General features: G+C 33.7%; 2 protein-coding genes across 13 annotated transcripts in view; both read right to left on the bottom strand.

Moving 5' to 3' along the window:
- Positions 1-20,728, bottom strand: part of LOC127282162 (liprin-alpha-1) — a 648,576-nt gene that overhangs the window by 577,176 nt on the left and 50,672 nt on the right. For all 12 annotated transcript variants that reach the window (XM_051306264.1, XM_051306268.1, XM_051306263.1 and 9 more), the window contains 2 exons: positions 13,931-14,095; positions 3,438-3,512 (listed from right to left, as the gene is read on the bottom strand). In XM_051306264.1, coding sequence (XP_051162221.1) covers positions 3,438-3,512; positions 13,931-14,095 — 240 coding nt within the window. The remainder of the gene's footprint in view (positions 1-3,437; positions 3,513-13,930; positions 14,096-20,728) is intronic.
- The window catches only part of LOC127282168 (tumor protein p53-inducible nuclear protein 2), a 381,620-nt gene continuing 379,488 nt past the window's right edge, over positions 18,597-20,728 (bottom strand). Inside the window, exon 5 of the transcript XR_007843156.1 lies at positions 18,597-18,606. The gene's annotated coding sequence lies outside the window, so the exon portion shown is untranslated. The remainder of the gene's footprint in view (positions 18,607-20,728) is intronic.

Raw genomic sequence — 20,728 nt, 5'->3', positions numbered from 1 at the left:
TCTTCCCATTCTCCTGTGAGAGAAAGTCTTTGGATACTTGTGTCAATACTGCTGGAAGGTGTCTTGTCGAGTTCATGGAGACCAGTGGGCTCGTGATTTTGAATGGTCGCTCCCCTCTCGATTCTCCGGCTGGTTTCACCTTTGTGGGCTCGCAGGGTGTGAGTGTCATCGACCATGTGTGGTGTAATATAGTCGGTGCCCCTCTCTTTAAGGACTTGGAAGTTTTGGAGCTGCCCACTCTCTCGGACCACCTCCCTGTTCGGTTGGCTTTATCTTTGCCCCCTCTTCAACTTCGAAATTCACCTGATATCACCACTTCTGAAAGATTAATTTTCGACAGCGAGAAGGCGGAAACTTTTTCGTCTCTAATGGCCTCAAGAAATGAAGTGAGTTTTATCGACATACCAGTGAATGATATGAATAGTGTGCTTACTACTACAATAAAAACTGTTGCATCGGACTTGGGTATGTTAAAATGTAATAACTTTTCCAAAAAATTTAATATAAATAAACCCTGGTTTGATAGCGAATGTAGGGAAGCAAAAAATTGTCTTCGTGATGCTCTGAGGGAGTACAGGGCGGCTGACTTTTCTAGGGAGTCAAAAATTGTATACCTTAAAACGAAAAATAACTTTAAACAAATTCAAGATAAAAAAAAGAAAGAATTTTTTTCCAAACAGGCTGACTCCCTGGCAAACTGCAGTAGCTCTACCCAGTTCTGGAGGGTGATAAATTCTTACAGATTTAAATCGATGCAACATTCAAATATAGACCTTGCGTCATGGCAGAGATATCTCGAGAAATGTTATCCGAAGTGTGTCAACGATCCTTCTACAAATTTTTCATTTGCAAATTGTTCCCATCCGATTCTTGATGCTGCGATTACTACCGATGAAATTGTTAAAAGTATTATGAGTTCGAAAAATGGCAAATCCCCTGGGTCCGACGGCGTTTCTTATGAGTTCTATAAGTGTCTGCCACAGAATTGGATTTTTTATATGGAGACTTTATTTAACAAAGTAATGACAAATGAATCGGTTCCAAAGTCTTGGGGCAATCTTACTACAACCATGATATTTAAAAAGGGAGACCCTAGTGACCCTGAAAATTTTAGACAAATTTCATTGATTAAAAGTATCGCTAAAATTTTCACACATGTGATTTGCGGCAGACTTGAATTTTGGGCGGAGGAATTAGGCTTGTTTCCTGAGTCTCAGTCTGGATTTAGAAGGGGAAGGAGTTGCCTTGATAATATTTTTACCCTTAATTCAATTATCCAAATTCATTTAAGAAATCCGTCGTCAATAGTTTATGCAATTTTCATAGATTTTAAAAGCGCATTTCCTTCCCTTTCTCATGCAATTTTGTGGCACAAACTTCACAAACTGGGGCTCAGTTCTAAAATTATTAATATTTTGATCTCGTTTTATTCAGTGGCAACAACAAATATTAAATGTAACAAGGGTATTACAGAATCTGTGAGGGTCACTCAGGGGGTACTCCAGGGTGAAGTTCTTAGCCCCCTTGAGTTCTTGTTATTCATAAACGATTTTGAAGACCATTTTTATAAACAGGGATGCAGGGGCATTGCCATTGATAGCAAAATAGAAATTATGACCCAAGGATATGCGGACGATTATGTTCTTTTATCTGACTCGCCACTTGAAGTTAGTAATAAATTAAAAGCACTTCGGTCATATTGTGACTTAAACAAATTAACTGTTAATATTAATAAAACAAAGATTGTTATTTTTTCTAAGACGCGAACAGCAAAAAATTTTTCTTTTTTTAAATATGGTGAAGAACGAATTGAAGTGGTAGACAGTTATGTTTATTTAGGCGTGCCATTCTCTGGGTCTTGTTCATTTGCACCGGCTGCAAAGAAATTCACAGGTTCAGCAAATTTAGCGATTGGGAGCGTTGTGAGAGTGATTCACCTGTCTGGGGCTAACTCGTGGAATGCGTACAAAAAATTATTTGATAGCCTTGTACTGAGTATATTAATGTATGCTATTCAAGTATGGGCGCTGGATTTTCTGGACCTTCTTGAGAAAACACAACTTTCTTTTCTGAAGCAATTACTATTTCTTCCTAAAAATACCCCGAGTTATGCACTGAGAGTTGAGACTGGCTCTTTACACCTCTCTTTTGCAGTTTTAAAGAATGTTTTATCATGGTTGACTAGAATATCGCGGATGGATATGTCGCGTTTTCCTAGACTTTGCCTAGAAAGATTAATATCATTAGCACGAAAAGACCAAAATGCAAAACTGAATTGATTTAATCAAATTCGAATATTTTTTATACTGTCTGATTTAACTGACAAATGGGATAATTTTTCTCTATCTTCAGTGGCTATGGACAGTGGGATCATTCTCAGAAATTACGAAGCTTACTTGAGGAAGTCGGATAATGACCAACGACTCTCCTCCAACAGCCTTTTAATTTTTCCTCATCTTTTCTTACAAACTGGAACACAGCCGTATCTTTTTCTAAGTCTGAAACTATTCTACAAAAGAATTTTAGCACAACTTCGTCTTTCTAATAAATATGTTACAAGAATTGTAGTTTATCGTTCTAAATATAATTTTGATATGGAAAATAATTGTGTTTTTTGTAATGAGGAAATTGATGACTTCCATCATATTATGGTGGAATGCCCGGCGTGGAAACATGTTCATGAAAGATTGTTCCTCAGAAACCCTAACTGTGATGCAACGGACCATTGGCTAAACATCATATCCTCAAATAATATAGTAGAAATTAAAAAATTTATTAATATGTTTATCACTATTTTGAATGCGAGAGATTTTAGGATTTGCTGAACCATCGTATAGATATTTTTATATACTCTTTTTTTTTTTTTTTTTTTTGTCTTTTGTAATTTATTTTGTATAAAGCGACAATTATGTATCTCACTCAAGTTTGTAACTCCTCTTGTATGAACGTAATGTTCACCAGACAAGCGTAAATAAAAATAAATAATAAAATAATAATAAAATTCGAGCTTTATATAGTATATTTACGAGCGCGATGTATTTTTCATTCTCATTTGCTAGTTTTTACAAATGCGGAAACTAGATTTTAACAAACAAACAAAAATGCGAACAAAAACGGTTTGTACAGCAAGTTTTGTATACTTTTATAGATTTAAAATCCGTTTTAAACGAAATCATATCTGTCCCTGTTTTCTAGAAATTCGTGGTTTTTTTTGTATTTGATAAACAATAAAATTCTTCTTAATTCATAGAAATTGAGCCATTCAAACTCATATTTGACAAGAAATAATAAATATTTTATCATAATTTTTTTTATTTCGTTTCGTAGGTATTATAAAAAATTATTTCCAAAAGTACAAATTTTTTAAAATTAGACTTCATTGACTTTGGTCTGACCCATTTTCATATTAATAATATCAAAAAATTAAAATTATTTACCTCTTCTTTGGTATGTGCTAATTCTTCCTCCAAACTAGCGTTTTTTTCAAGTGAAACACGTAACCTCTCTCGTACCTGAAAATAGTACGAAACAGAATTCCATTAAATATTTATTAGCTAGATAATGTATAACCAAGATATAAATCAACATCTATATAAACATAAAGTGAGACGCTATACTGTGGTTCTCCCAGTTTCCGTCCACTTTAATTTTAAAGATAACATTTATAAAAAAATATTTTCTTTTATTTGTTTACTTCAACTAATAAGTCCATTGCATGCCAAAAAGAATAAAATATTGTTGAAAAATAATTTAAATTATTATATGAGTTTGTAAAAATGGACGGCTACTGGGACAACTACAGTACTTCTTCTTCTTCTTCTTATTTGACTTTAAGCCAAGTCGAGTGTCAGAACAAACAAACTGGAAGAGGAAAAAGTTTCTAGAATAAACTGAATGAAATGTATGTTGGTAACACAGGTCAGATAGTAAAAAGGTAAATCCAGATGATGAGAAATTCGAAATTGAATCAAAGAGACTGGCTTTACCATGTGTTGGACCCGTTCATAAATCAAAATAGACTCCGTGAGATGAATACATGTTACAATCGAATTTAATTTTAATTTTTTTTTAAGCGAACGCAATTATTTTTTGAAAAAACGAATTATTGTATTTATAAGAATATATTTTTAAAATTTTACAAAAATTTTTTGAGTAAAAATAATTAAAAATGGAGGCTCCAGCACACCCTGCAAAAACCCCGCGTGGCGGGAATTCAAGTGCGCCGGGCACTTTACAGCCATTCCAAGTGACCTAAAATGAAAAAACTAAAAATTTTCTTAAACTAGATAAATACTAGATCTATATACATAAAGAGTCAAAAAAAACTTTTACAAACAAATTTTAACTCACTATCTGTAAAAACACGAAAAATGCTTGCAAAGATGACGGGTGCAACTTAAAAAGTTAATAAAGTAATAACAAAAAAATTAACATGCACGGAGAAACTTTAGTTTGTAAAATTTGACATAATAATTATTTTTACAAAAAACCAATAGTAAGAGAGGATGAAGTGATAAAAATGACAATTTTTTCTACTACTGTAATACAAAATAAATTTATCGGTATCATTTGAAAGTATAGTAAATTATTAATAATTACAATAAGGAGTTGGAATGATTAATAAAAGCTATATGAATTGTAAATTAGGAAAAAGAGATATTCACAAAAAGAATTTTGACTAGAATAATTATGAAAAGTAAAAATTGAAATTTCACATATTACACTCTGTTTTAAAAATATTACTATTTTTATTGGAAAGAAGCAGAGGTGCTAAAAATATTGCTTATCTTAAAATTGGTTATTGTAACATCTAAAATTGTTTTTTGAAGACATTCCCATTGAAAATAGGACTCTTATTTCTTAGTAGCATTCGATTGGTCGAACTTTACCGATGATGTACGAAAAATATCCGGTTATTGCCGAGTATAACCGATTGGGTTTCATCACGTAATAGTAATATTATCAATATGTATGTATTAAGTACATATATGGTTTGCAAATATGAGAAATGACTATTTTGAATATTTTATTCAATATTTAGATTTAACAAATTAGATTAATTTAAATAATAATTAAATCAAATGTATAATTTCATGTAAAAAAATTATTTTTAAATATGTGCTTATTATTATTTTGTGTTTTATTGAAAATAATTTATTTATTTTAAGTGTTTCATAAAAATTTCTGAAAATAAAATATTGAAAAATTTTAATAAAAAATCAAAACAAAAAATAGTTTCAAAAAAAGTAATCATTGTAAGAAAGTAATTCTTAGAATTTTTTTATCATAATTATTTAAAATAATAACTTTTTAAAAAATCTCAATTTTTTGAATTATTGTTATAATTTTGAAGAAATTTTCCAAATTTTTAATTAAAATTATTCAAAAAGTTAAACAGTGAAGGAAACACAAAATGAAATTTACTGAATAATATTTAATTTAGAGAATTTTATTTAAATTTTACTTTATTTATATTAATAACACTGCCCTGCATCGATTTTGCGAATAACATGGAACATAGTGTTTCCGAACGGATTTTTTGTGCTGAACACGAATCCGGGGTCGAAAACGTCCCATCACGTCACGTTTTCGAGAAAATAGGGGTTGAAACCCCTAAAAATAGGGTTTTTGGCCATTTTTGAAAAATTATACAGCGAAAACCTGACGTGGTACAAACTTTGCTGATATCAGAAATTAAAGGTTGGTTCATGCCCTTTCAAACGAGCCCTATTCGAAATTGATCGCACTCACCCTTAGAGCAGGGGGTGTGTTTTTGTCTAGGGGTGCACGAAAAAAATGTAAACATAAGACAAAAATTCAAAATGAATAACAATACAATAAATCATTTTGATTTTTTGAAATCTGACTTCAGATTCGTTATCAGCGACCCCAAAAACCCCCGAGTGACCATTTTCAAGTGAATTGGATTAAATTTTTATTTTGACTTCCTCCATATTGGATCCGCCATTTTGAATTTTTGAAATCTGACTTCAGATTCGTAATCAGCGACCCCGAAAACCCCTTAACTATCATGATTTATTGAATTGTTATCCATTTTGAATTTTTATGTTATGTTTACATTTTTTTCGTGCATTCCTAGACAAAAACACACCCCCTGCTCTAAGGGTGAGTGCGATCAATTTCGAATAGGGCTCGTTTGAAAGGGCATGAACCAACCTTTAATTTCTGATATCAGCAAAGTTTGTACCACGTCAGGTTTTCGCTGTATAATTTTTCAAAAATGGCCAAAAACCCTATTTTTAGGGGTTTCAACCCCGATTTTCTTGAAAACGTGACGTGATGGGAAGTTTTCGACCCCGGATTCGTGTTCAGCACAAAAAACCCGTTCCGGAAACACTATGTCCCATGTTATTCGCAGAAAAAAATTTAAAATTTGCAGGGCAGTGTAATTTATATTTTAATTAATGTAGAATAAAAATGTTGATGGATAATGATGTAAATTAGTTTATTTATCAGTTTTGCTACAGGACAATCGTTTTTTCTATCTTTTCACTATTATAGAAAATAGTCGTCGTTTCGCACTCAGCCCAGCACACAGCTTATCACCTTGACAACTCTAATCAGACTGAACTCCCCCTACTACTTTACATTTTCTATCCCAAAATCTATCTTATTGACATCTATGTTTCCATTTAAATTCAAAGAATATCAAATCCTACATTCAACCCCCCTAAAATGAGATACGTTTCGAATCTCCAAAACTTACATCTCTCGTCATCATATATTCATTTAAATTTACATCTGATTAACTTCAACCAACATATATATATATATATATATATATTTCTTTTTTTCTTATTATCATCATTCTAATACAATCCATAAAATGAATAATATCTAACTTCAAAATAAAATATGTACATAAAATATCACAATTTATTTTTACAGTCAATTTAATCACATGTCATTGTTTATCTTTCACATCAATTTTACAAAATTTCACACTTTACATTATTCAACTTTCTTTGCCATGATCACTACACTATCACTCAGCATACTATTCCCAGCAGGTATTGTCTGAATTTTTTTAGAGATCTAATTATGGCTAACACTTCCAGATGATAAATCGAATATTTCTCTTCTGCTGGCGTGGTTTTACCACTCGCGAAATAAATTGGATGGAGTCGTTGATCCTCACTATCTTCTTGCAATAGCACTGCACCAAAACCCCACTTCGATGCATCAGTGTGCAATTCAGTTCTTGCTCCCACTCGATAAATTTTAAGCATTGGCTCCCCTGCAAGAATGCACTTTAACTGATCGAAAGCTCTCTTTTGCTCTGGTCCAAAACAAAACTTAACTCCTGCTCTCAACAAATTACTCAAAGGCCTAGCCACTTCAGCATATCCGGCAACAAATTTTCGAAAATATCCCGTAAAACCGAGAAAACTTTGTACCTGCTTAACATTTTCTGGCTCCGAAAATTGACACACTGCCTCCGTTTTCCTCTCCGATGGCTTTATAAATCCATTCTCGATCACGTGTCCCAAAAACTCAACTTTTTCTCTCAAAACAGAACACATCTGGACACACACGATAAGTTTCATCTTTTTTAGGCACCAAGAAAACTGCACTCCCATAATTCGACACTGAAGGCTGGATGATATCGTTTTTCAACCATACACAGGTTCATCGTCCTTGAGAACAATGTTCATCTCCACTGGAACATCTATTTTCTTATCCGGTTTATAATTTTCAACCAGCTTCATAATTTCCTCTCTCACTTTGTAGTCTGCAATATGACAGACTTCCGTTTGATTCACTTCAACACAACACGACACGTCAATATTGGATATTTGAAACTCGTCTGACTTGTCCACAATTGAAGGCTCCAAAGGACTAATTGTAATTTTGCCCGCTCTGACATTCAAGTCACTCGTATCTCAAAAGTCAACACCTATTAATAGTTTATGTCTAGTGACTGTATCACAAAGAACACGTATCAAAATAGGGTAAGCATTGCAATCCACATCCATCTGCATTCGAAATTCTCCTATTGTCTCATTGGTACAAGATTCAACACCTTCAAATCGAATTTTTCCTGTTTTTAGTCGCGGAGCACCAATACGAACATACTCGTCAGCTCTCATTATAGATTTATCACTCCCCGTATCGATCAGCGCCTCAACCGCAAATCCCTCAATGACAACCTTCTTCGGGTGTTTCCGCCGCGTTGAAGACACAACCGCACAACTCTTTTTCAAAGTGATAGATTTTTTCGGGCAACTCACAGCAATGTGGCCCTACTCCTGACATTCAATTATAACACCGCTTTGACGATCCAAAAGTTCTTTTGTCCCTCTCCGTAGATTTATCCGGTTGATCCACCTTTTTATTTGTTCCAACAGCCCCTTCCACTTTCGAAGAATTACTGACACCTACTGGATCTTTATTCTTTAGAGCTATTCTCTCAAAAGCCTTCGTCAACTTTTTTATCGAAGCAAACTGTTGAATTCGCGCTTGATCTCGCAGCCTCTCGTCGCTTGTCTTCCACCACATATTCTAAGATTTCATCGTCAGGAATTGGTACACGATTACCTAGAATCATTTTCTCGTGTATATAATCTCGAGATGACTCTCCTCTCTTCCATACATGATTCTCAAAATTCCTACGACATATGATCCTACTTTGAGTGTGTTGAAACATTGACTGCAACTCACGCAATAACACTTCCACGTTTCCACTGATAAGTTCAGGTTTAGAATGTAGCCACTCCTGAGCCCTGCCTTTCAGACGCATACCCACTATCACTTTCGTCGCTTCATCATCTAAATGATAAGTCGCTCTCAACAGTCGCAATTGTCTGTCCCATGTGCCGAATTCCTCCGACTTGCCATCAAAAGGTGCTAATAGATCTGCGATCACTGTAACCCCCACCTTCGATGTCCTCACTTGGCTTACTTGATCAGCTGAGCCATTCCTCCCACCTAATCTTCCCGAACCATCCAAAACTGCCTCGTGCGAATTTTGGCAACGCTGTGTCTCTAACTCCTTTTGCGCAATCTCCAACTCTCGTCTTGTGATAGCTAGCTCTCTCTCTCAGCTAATTCTTTCTCTCTTCGAAACAGCTCCATCATTCTTTGCTGTTGAATTGAATTTTCGTTTATCGCACCTGCTACGCTTTGAGAACCGAAGCCATTTTTCTCACTCAGAGTTTCGTCTAAAGAGCTACTATCCTGACCACCCATCTGGATAACTTCTGGAACCCACGACTGTGTAGGATCCCACGTTGTAAGACGACATATCAGATCCTGTTTCGTTCCACTCGCGGACAATCCTATATACTTTAGCTTGCTTTTCAGATGCAACACTTTACACAATTGAGCGTCCATTTTGAGTCACTTTTATCCAACTCCGCACAGCTTTACGTACACAACACAATCAACGTCAATTAATATGCAACTCTGCTCGCGATACTTTCAATTTCAGACACTTAAAAGGATTTTAATTACATAATATCGGACATTATAACCATTACGCGACCCACGCGGCGTCCTGTAGCGTCTGTTACTATCCCTGACGAGCCCCCAATTGTAGAATAATAATGTTGATGGATAATGATGTAAATTACTTTATTTAACAGTTTTGCTACAGGACAATCGTTTTTTCTATCTTTTCACTATTACAGAAAATAGTCATCGTTTCGCACACAGCTTATCACCTTGACGACTCTAATCAGACTGAACTCCCTCTACTACTTTACATTTGCTATCCCAAAATCTATCTTATTGACATCTATGTTTCCATTTAAATTCAAAGAATCTCAAATCCTACATTAATAAATTTAAATAAATTTTAAATTTTAAATAAGATTTACATGTATATAACATATATTTGTAGAAATTCTCTCGCAAGTGGCAATACTTTTTGTTTTTTAGTATATAAAGAAGTTCCCTTTTTTCTCAAGCATGTATTGAGACGATTATATGAATGTATGTATTATTAGAATAAGTTCTTTATATTATTATTGTATTAAAAGCGTGCGTTCCTCAAGAATATGTAATATGTGTGAGTATATATATATATATATGTTTACTGTTATATTTGAAGGTGCAACTTGGAACATTTAATATCGACTATGGTAAAATTTAGTATGTAGTAGTAATTTTTTTCTATTATTGTGAAGGGCTTTTTAACTTTTATGTCAATATTCCCAAAACACTATAGTAATTTTATTTTCACACAGGATGGATATTTACCATAGTTTTTGTAAATTTCACAAAAGTAACGCTATATCCCCGTTTACTATTGGCTTTTTGTAAAATTTAGTATTATAATATCAAATTTTATAAACTAAAGTTTTTCCGTGTGGAGCACGACTCCCCATGAGGCACAACTCAGCACTCTCCCCTACAATTTCGGCTCCAGAATTTGGAATAAGTTCTTGTAACAGAACTTGTACAAAAAAATGTACATGTTCTTGTATATATTCTTGTGCAGATTCATGTACATTTTCTTGTACCAGATTTGGAACTTGTTCTTGTACATGTTCATTTATGTCGTCATTTAGTAAAATAAAAAACTTTAAAGACTGCGCTGATACATACGAACTTTTCTTTTTGGGGAATATCTCTCTGCCCTTCGATTCCCTAATCACGCAGGCTCGTGAGTGTGAACAGCTACACGAAGTTAAATCGTAAGGTTAGATTGTCTCGAGATTTGAAAGACATATAAATGTGGAGTAAGAATTTTTATATTTTATACCTATAATATCAGATTAAATAAAGTGGTTGTAAATTACAAGAAATCAGTGGAGTTTAAGGGTACGGTCACACTATTTCATGCATGCAAAAACATTTGACGGTTCAAACTTCAGTGAAACATAGTGAATGTTTAGTAACTTCCTGGTTACAACCGAAATTTTTGAAAAAAAACTAGAAAGTTACTAAACATTCACTATATTTCATTAAAGTGTGAACAGCAAAATGTTTCTGCATGCATGCACAGTGCATGCATAAGATAGTGTGACCGTTCCCTTATAGAATGAACATATGGTGGGATATTCGTTTACTTAAATATTAAATATATTCGAACAAATCCCCACATCTTTAACCTGTACAGCTGCTCAATAATTTTTAGCATGCATAAGTGAAAAGTCTCAATGATTATAACGTTTTCAAATTTCTTATCACAAATGTACTTGTACAAGAACATGAACGTGTTCATCTAGAAATACTTGTACATAAACCTACACAAGACTATGTACAAGAACATATAAATTTTGAAACGCATGATTATCTTCTAAAAATCATTACTTAGAATTTTCATTTGTCATAATTACACAGTCCAACAAAATTTGATTTTATCAATTTACTTTCCAAGAATCAGACAATACTTTTCCGAGGATTTTCGACGTGCTGAATCCGAATCCGACCTCAGAATTGACCATGCATGTCAGTTTTTTGAGATATTCTAACCTTAATGTGCAAAAAAAACCCGTTTTTTAACTGTATTTGAACATGCAACATCAAGAGATAATTTTTTTTCCCAAAAGGTCAATATTGCATCTGAAAGTGCTATTCTGCCCCTTTCAAACACATTTTGAAATTTAAAAAATCTTCATTTGTCTCTGAGTAATCGTTCATTTAATTTTCTAATTATGGCGCATTCTTCGATATTTAAAAAAATCTTACGTTATTTTGGATCCTCCATTATTAATTTTAAAAATCTGACATCGTATTCGTGTTCAGTAATACCGAAAATCTGCAGAACTATTTGAAATTTAGATGTTTGTATTCTTCCCTATTATCGAAGTTTTATCTGTTCCTACTCAGTTTTGGAATATCTAAGAATTCGCTATACTCAGAAAATTGACTGAACAATTACTCAGAGAAAAATAAAGATTTTTCAAATTTTCAAAATGAGTTGTAAAGGGGAAGAATAGCACTTTAAGATGCAATATTGACCTTTTGGGAAAAAAATTATCTCTTGATGTTGCATGACCTCAAATACAGTTAACAAACGGGTTTTTGCACATTAAGATTAGAATATCTCGAAAACCTGACGTTTAGGGTCAATTCTGAGGCCGGATTCGGATTCAGCACGTCGAAAACCTTCGGAAAAGTATTGTCTGATTCTTGGAAAGTAAATCTTGTCGGCCTGTGTTATTATTGAGCCGAATTTTTATTTGTTCGAATTCGTATTTTGCAGAATTTTCATCAAAATGATTTTCTATATTACAGAATTTTTATATAACCGAAAGTTTACTTCACAGAATTTTATTTGTTCGAATTTTTGTTTGTCAGAATTTTTATTTGCTCGAATTTTCATTTAACATAATAGGCATTTTAAAGAATTTTTATTGTGTAGAATTTCATTGCATAGAATTTTCATTCATATGAATTTTAATTTGTTCGAATTATTATTGTAGAATTTTCATTTGTCCGAAATTGCAAATGGCCGAACAAACAATCGGCAGAAAGATTTCGACGCGATTTTTAAAATCAATCAATCACAATTTTATGGATAATTTTTTATTAGTTTATTTTAAAAATCGCGTCGAAATCTTTCTGTAGATTGTTTGTTCGGCAATTTGCAATTTCGGAGAAATGAAAATTCTATCAATTACAAATTCTGTTAAATGATTTTTCGGTTAAGTAAAAATTCTGTAGTATGAAAAATCGCTTATATGGAAATTTTATCAAATAATAATTCGAAGAAATGAAAATTCATTTGAAAAAAATTCTATGCAATGAAATTCTACCCAATAAAAATTCTTTAAAATGCCTATTATGTTAAATGAAAATTCGAGCAAATAAAAATTCTGACAAACAAAAATTCGAACAAATAAAAATTATGAGAAGTGAATTTTCGGTTATATAAAAATTCTGTAATATAGAAAATCGTTTTGATGAAAATTCTGCAAAATACTAATTTGAAGAAATAAAAATTCTGCTCAAGAATAATTATGACAAATGAAATTACATAAAATGAAAATTCTAACTAGTGATTTTTGGAACATAATCAAGCGTCACTAAATTTTCTAGTACAAGATCTTGTACAGGCATTTTCAGTAGGTATCTTCGTAATAAACACCCCTCCATGATGTCATAGAGGGGAGTGCATTAGATAGATGGGATGGAGGAAGTAGTACTATTGCAACGACGGCTTTATTCATTTAGTTGTGACGGGAAAATATTTCTTGACATTATTTTGAGAAATAAATGATCGAATATCTTAGGATAAGGGTAAGGGAAAAAAGGTCAATAACTCGCCCCTGTGACCTTACATCGATCTAAGCGCCAATAGTTCAATATATTGGCGCATTGCCGAAAATCGTCGGGTCCGTTCCTCAATCTTTGTCTGTACGTCTTACTGTGTGTTGGGAGTATATCTCCTTGTGTGAACTGTACATCTGATTATATTGCCTTATTGGATCAATTAAATATTAAAATTATATGGAACCTTGAGATCGAGATTATCCATAATTATTATTGTATTGTTGAAAGAAATTAAGGAAAAGTGTCGATATTTATTATTGATCTTCAAGTAAGTGATTAATGTATATTTGATTTGATCTTTTATAATAAATTTTATATTCCTGGAAGTCGCTTAACATTTTATTTTCATATTTTGTTTTTTGGGTTCACCAACTTCCCTCCCTGTGATCTAAGTCTTTTGTTAATTTTATTTAATAAATTAACTGGCGTCCGCGTGCAACTAAAATTATTATTTTATTTTATATCTTCAAATAGAGCCCCAGCAACTGTGAACCCAGTCGCGATGGGTGAGGAATAATTTTATCATTCTAATTTTGATCATTTATTCTTATTTTATTATATTTTCTCTTAATAACAAATTATGCCGTCTCAAGTCAATACAACGTGTGTATTACATTTCCCCTACCACTCCAATTGTACTTTGCTCAATTAATCTCTTACCAAAAAAGAAAATTCTATAAATTCATACCTTTTCATCTAATGCTTTGTGGTGCTCGAACAAACTTTTTAATGCTTTTAATACTTCCACTTCAGATGATACGCCTGACTGCGCAGCAGCTTGCCTTTTTACAACAGTCATGCGCAGAGATCTCTCGTGACGTGAGACTAAGCATTCCAAATGTTCAAGCAGCAACTGTTAAAATGATTTTTATTTAATAATAATTAATAATATAAGGAAAAAAATTTGTATTTGGTCTCTTCTATAAAAGTGTTAGCCCAAAATAGTATTTATAAAAGATTGGGTCTGCAAATACATAACTGGAATGAATTTTTGGTATATCAAATTTTTATGTAATAAAATATTATTTTGGATAAGAGTTATTAGACAAGACATAAGTATAAATAAACATAATTATCTAAAAAATGATAATAAGTATAAATCAGTATAACGTCCTTTGTCTTTTTACGTAGTTAACTTTTCTTAAACCTTTCTTAGAAACTTTGCTGTCTCTATTTACCCCAAATTTTATGAAATTTTCTAAATCTTGGGGTAAATGGGGACAATCAGTTTCATGCGTTTAAAGCTTATCTAAATTTTTTTCTACTGCATAAAATTAATCCTAAGAATGTAAATAATAACTTAAAAAAAATAAACCCGCAAATATTACCTTTTAAAAGAAGAAACTTACGTAATTTGTGAAAAATAGGGATTTTGTCGCCATTTACCCCAACTGACATTATATAATACATTTTTAATTTTTTTTGTTATCTTAATATATGCATATTACCGACGTAATACACGCGGACAAAAATTTAAAAATAGATCGGATTTGCTTGAAACACGTTACTTGGGGGTTTTTAAAGTCGCTAATGACGAATCTGGCATTAGATTTTAAAAATTCAAAATGGCGGATGAAAAAAATAAAAATTAGTTGGATTTGTTTAAAACTTGTTACTCGGGAAGTTCTTGAGGTCACTAATTACGAATTTGACATGAGATTTTTAAACGAGTTTCAAGCAAATGCAACTAATTTTTAAACTTTTTTCTGCCATATTAGATCCGCCATATGGAAATTTTGAAATCCGACCAATTTTTAAATTTTGTCCGCCGTTTTGAATGTTAAAAATAAGATGTCAGATTCGTGATCAGCAACCTCAAAAACCCTTAATAGTGACAATACCCGAAAATTTGATTTCTATGGTGAAAACCATAAAAAAGGACTAAAAATTATGATTTTTTTATAATGCATAAAATATGCAAAATATTTAAAAAGTGCAAAAGATACAAAAAATGTATTTTTATAAGATCTATAACTTTGGTCTAAAAGTTTTTTTTTATTTTTGCATATTTTACCCCATAATAATAATAAAAAATTATGTAAAATATTTTATTAGTTGAATTTTTTAAGATAAATTTTTTTATTAGAAACTAATAAAAATTTTTGTATCTAAACAAAATTATTTTTGCAGTCCCAAAGAAATTATTTTATAAAATATTTAGGCAATCCTAAAATTTTTTTAAACCGCTAAACAACAGAAAAAAATTAACAAATGTTGAATTTTGCATAATTATTAAATTAATTTAAGTCATAAGGAATCCTCACTATATATGGGATAAAATTCCTGTAGCGAACTAAGTGAAAAAAAAGTTGATCGGATCGGGCTGTAACTTGCTCATAATTTAGCCCTAGGGGTGAGTATTATTATTATTTTGTTATTCTCGAGATATCAATTAATTAATTAATTAATTAATATTAATAAAAAATGAAATATTTCACAAATAAATAAAGCTATTGCAATCCTGAAGGTACCAATTGAAAGCTGCCGTGAAAGTTGACTAATCCCAGAAAACGTCGAAAGTCGTGAATGGTGCGCGGTTTTCCGTAATCGGTTATTGCCCGAATCTTTTCTGGAGTGGGACCAAAACCGTTCTTATCAAGCCGGTAGCCCAAAAATTCGATGCTACTTTGTCCGCAAATGCATTTTTTAAGATTAATTTTAAGAGAAAATTCTTAGAGACGTTTGAAAACTGTGTCGAAATGCACCTCATGCCCCTGAACATTTCTGGAAGCTATGACAATGTCATCAAGGTAAACAAAAATAAAATCTAAATCGCCAAGGGCTTTAAACATATACCTTTAGAACCTTTGTCACGCATTTCTTAAGCTAAATGACATAAACAAAAATTCAAAAAGCCCAAACGTTGTTATTACTGCGGTTTTCGGTATGTCGTCAAGAAAGACGGGTAGGCCGCGTGAAAGTCTAGATTAGTAAAAATTTCTCCACCGTATAAATTAGTTGCAAAATCGTGCAAGTACGATATCGGAAATTTGTCCGGAACAGTTCCAGTGTTAAGAAGCCTATAGTCTCCAGAAACCCTCCACTGACCATCACTTTTTTTGACCATGTGGATGGGAGAAGCATAGGCTGCGCTCGACGGTCGACACTTTCCAGTTGCCATTAAAGCTTTAAAATGCACTTTTGCAATTGTAAAGCTTGTCGGGAGGAAATCCCCAGAATTGATGTCAATGAGCTTCCGATTGTTCAAATCGACAGTTAGACTAAAAACTGTTTAAAAAAATAGGCTCCAATTATAGAGTAAGGTACCGAGGCAGTAAAAAACTCCCAAGGTAAATGTCGCCTATTCCAAAATCTACTGTTAATTTTCGACATCCGTATGTATTTATCTGCGCGTTATTTGCAGCATAAATAACATAATCGGATGGTTTAACGGCGTTTTGAGGCTTTACCGGGATTATTGACAGATCAGAACCGTTGTCTATCAAAAATTTTAACCCTGTATTACGGTCCTGAATATATAAACGTTTTGAACACGGAAGATTATCTATCATATTTACTTGAAGGGGCCCTTTTAGTTTTCCGAGGATGTACCGGCTTGCCAAGCGCAAGGTAGAACGCAATTGTGTGCTTTATCCCTGAACTTGCCATGATAAAAACAAAATTGAGAATCATTCCCGTTATTTCCTTGAACATTGTTATTTTGATTAGCAAATGGTTTTCTAAAATTTTTATTAAAATGGTTATTATTATTATTGTTAAATTTTCTGTTTCCAGACTTACTTCTGTTTCTATTTTTATAGATATTGGAGCGCTGAGCTGGACGAAATCTACTAGAAGCAGAAATGGCGTCAACCTTTGTGGACGACGTCTCGATCATTTTCACCAAAGTATCATGTGAATTTTTAGATAAAACGGCCGCGACCGAGTAACTAGCCTGACTGGAGGCTTCGACGAAGCGGTGTGCTAATTCGACAAGTTTTTCAAATTCTTTAACCTCACTCAGGGCTAACGCTGAACGGCAACTGCTGGGCGGTTGATCCAAAAACACGGTTTTAATTATATCCTCTCCGCATTTTCCTTGACTGAGTGTTTTAATCCGATTTAATATTAACGACGGTTTACCCTCTTCCGACAACTCGCCCTTTAATAATTGTCTCAGACGCGATTCAGAAGAAACCGCATAACTCGCAATTAATCTTTGTTTAATTTGCGTGTAAATATCATTAGGTTGGGTTACCTGAGTAATAATATCACTAATCATCATTACCGTATCGAAATCTAAAACTGTAGGTTCTTTGTGGTAAAAACCGGGTAATTTAAGCATTTGGTGAAAACCGTTGTTTCTCCTGGGGGCGGCGCCGGCCGATGCTCCTGGTTGGGACCATCGTCGGTCAAAACGTCGTCGCTACCAACGTTTGACATCGTTGATTAAATCGAGAAAACCGCAGAGCAAAAAACAAAGAAAAATAAAATAAAAAAAATAATAATCTTTCGATTCTAGCTGGTGGCTCACGTGACACTTGTCGTACAGGAACATTATTTGAGTTGAGAATTATCTCAACAGTCTCCTCTTCGTCGCTTCCCTCGTTGTTATCGTCATTGTCTTCCATAACATAGGTTTTTTTGAACCTATCAATAGAGACCGTGACTTCTCTACCGTTCATGTTGATTTTGAAGGCTTTCTTAGATCTTAATACAACTTTGAATGGGCCTCATATTTACTTTTGAAAATAAATGTTCGCCGTTTTCCATGTCTGCTTCCGTTGACTAAACGCAGCTGTTCAACGTGATTGCGGAGAGTTTGAACATATTCTGCTGTCGCTGTAGTTGATTGTAATAATGATGTCAGAAGTTCGCCAGGCAATCTAAGTGTTTGCCCATAAACCATTTCTGCTGCTGTTGAACGGAGATCGTCCTTTCATGCTACTCTAATACCAAGCAACACTGTCGGTAAGATTTCAGTCCAACGTGAGTGTTGATGACACTTAATTGCTGCTTTTAGTTGAGGGTGAAATCTTTCCACGATTCCATTGGCTGCTGGATGATATACCATAGTGCGGTAGTGGGATGCGCCTGTCAGTTGATTCAGCTCACGAAACAAGTGTGATTCAAACTGTCGTCCTTGATCAGATGTAATCCTTAATGGAGTTCCAAATTTTGTCATCCAATGAGTATAAAATTTTCGAGCGACCGTCTCAGCTTCTTGATCTTCCATTGGAATAGCCACCGGCCAGCGGGAGAATCTTGCAACACAAGTCAGGCAGTACCTGCATCCTTCCGACATCGGCATGATGGTCTTGCTGAGGATGTAGATATATCACATAGAATTGACGCATCAGCTTCCGGCATTCTTATTAATTTAAGTTCCAATCCTGAAGAGGAATCATTGTTCATCACCCTCAACTATTGATCATCCCTTTGTGCTTTTTCAAGCATTTTTAAGTCCAAGACAGGTTCTACTGCTTCAATTCGGGGAAGCGCATCTGCAACAACGTTGTCCTCACCTGTAACATGTTGAATATCAGTGGAAAACTGTCCGATAAAATCAAGATATCGAATCTGTCAAGGAGTACCTTTTCCGGTAAAAGTTGAATAACACTGCCACTGAAAAGGTATCCTAAGAACTTCCATTCACTTTGTCCAAAAATACACTACGACGGATTGATAACTACACCATATTCCCGTAAACGCGCAAAGAGTAATTTTAAACATCGTTCGCAACATTGTGTCCGGTACAGTAGTACCCGCAAGAGTTTAGAGATGACATAAATACTGCGAAGGTTTTCTGTCGCCCATTTCTTCCAATTCTAATAACCGACTAGTTTTTCTTCTTGAGATGCACTCAACCGCTTGAGAATTTGTGTTTTTAGTATAGTATATGGATTATTGGGGGCAGTATAACAATTACATCACGCACTTCTAATCCAACCTTTGGGTCCAACGCGTTCGTGACACATGTATATCTTTCACTTTCATTTGTTGATTGCAATCCTTTAATCCTGTTTCGCCAATGAGAACCACCATCTTGCTCTAACACGATTAAAACAAAATTTTAACAATTTGCACAAATCACACGTAAATTAACGTAAGCAACAAATCACATAGGGGTCACCACTTTGGTGATCGGGTGCAAAAGTAAATAATTGAAAATCCAAGTACAAGATAATTTTATTTATTCAAAATGTATAGTTGAGAGACAAAAGGATGTGCTCAGGACGAATGCTCAGAAGGTACTGACTAAATTGCAATTAGGAAGGGATACATTTAGGTGTAAAAATGAGTCATGTACTCTAGGTACCGATGCCTAATAGGTTTGCACTTCTAGAATTGCATAATTTGGAAAAAACAAAGTAATAAAACGCCAGACGTGAAAAGGTTCTACAGCATTTACCTAAACTCTGAAATACTCTGAAATTGTACAAAATGTTTGAAATAGATAATTTTAAGAATTGAGTAAGATATATTATTTCTTGAACACAACCATTAAAAATCAATATATTTTGTTTATTTAACATAATAACCCTAAAGAGTAAACATTATGATATATGTGTGTGTGTTGTATATATGTTTGTGTGCTATATAATATATTTTTTATTTAACAATTAGTTATTTACTATAAGATGCTATTAGAAAATATTCGTGTAAGTGTGGGTACGTGTTTAAAATAGTGGCCACAAATGTAAAAAAATAAAATATGTAAAATGTCGCTTTGAGAAAAATATCACTCTGTCCATACCGAGCTGGTCGGGAACCACTGTCACTTTACTTACAAGACTCAAAATGGACCCGACAAAGAAAAACACAAGTTAACCTTGGGTGTTTCGGTGATGATGTCCCTTGGAAAATTATGTGGTGGCTTCCTGGCAAATTCCACCCTTGTGGACTTTGACTGGACTGGAATATACATAGCTCGAGGCTATCTGAATTATTTTTTATCTTTTTCAATATAAAACGAGTCATATTTTTTTATCATGACCGTGTTCTCCTTTTTTGAAGATTACTATGTTGGTCTTGCTAATTTTAATATTCAAATTGTTTAATTGACAATATTTATGAAGAGCTCTCAAAATTTTTTTCATTTCAATAGCTGAATCCGCGAGCAGGGCTATATCATCTGCAAAGGCCAAAAGGATAATCTGAGTTAAGTGATTCAGCGACACACCCCTGATACCCTCTTTCCTTAAAAATTCCTCGATGTCCGCGATGAAAAGAGTAAACAAAATCAGGCTCATAACCTCGGCCTGGAGGACACCCCTCGTGAATCTCACCGGCTCCGAAATCCCCGCCGATCCCCCAACCGCTATGGTAGCCTTAGAATAAAGATTTTTTAATATTCCTGTAATTTTTTACCTAGTCCTAAATTATAAAGCTTTTTCCACAGCAAGTCGTGAGAGACCGACGGGAAGGCGCCCCTGAAATCCACGAACAGGACGAATAACTTTCCTCGGGGCATATCTAACCGTTTCTGAATGATCGCATTTAGCGTAAATATGTGATCAACACAACTCCTATTCTTTCGAAAACC

Source organism: Leptopilina boulardi, unplaced genomic scaffold (genome assembly GCF_019393585.1).
Source record: "Leptopilina boulardi isolate dan_hultmark-lab unplaced genomic scaffold, ZJU_Lbou_2.1 LbouV2_285, whole genome shotgun sequence".
NCBI classification, from domain to species: Eukaryota; Metazoa; Arthropoda; class Insecta; order Hymenoptera; family Figitidae; genus Leptopilina; species Leptopilina boulardi.
Note: the sequence above shows the minus strand (reverse complement) of the source record. Positions and strands in the feature narration are given on the sequence as shown.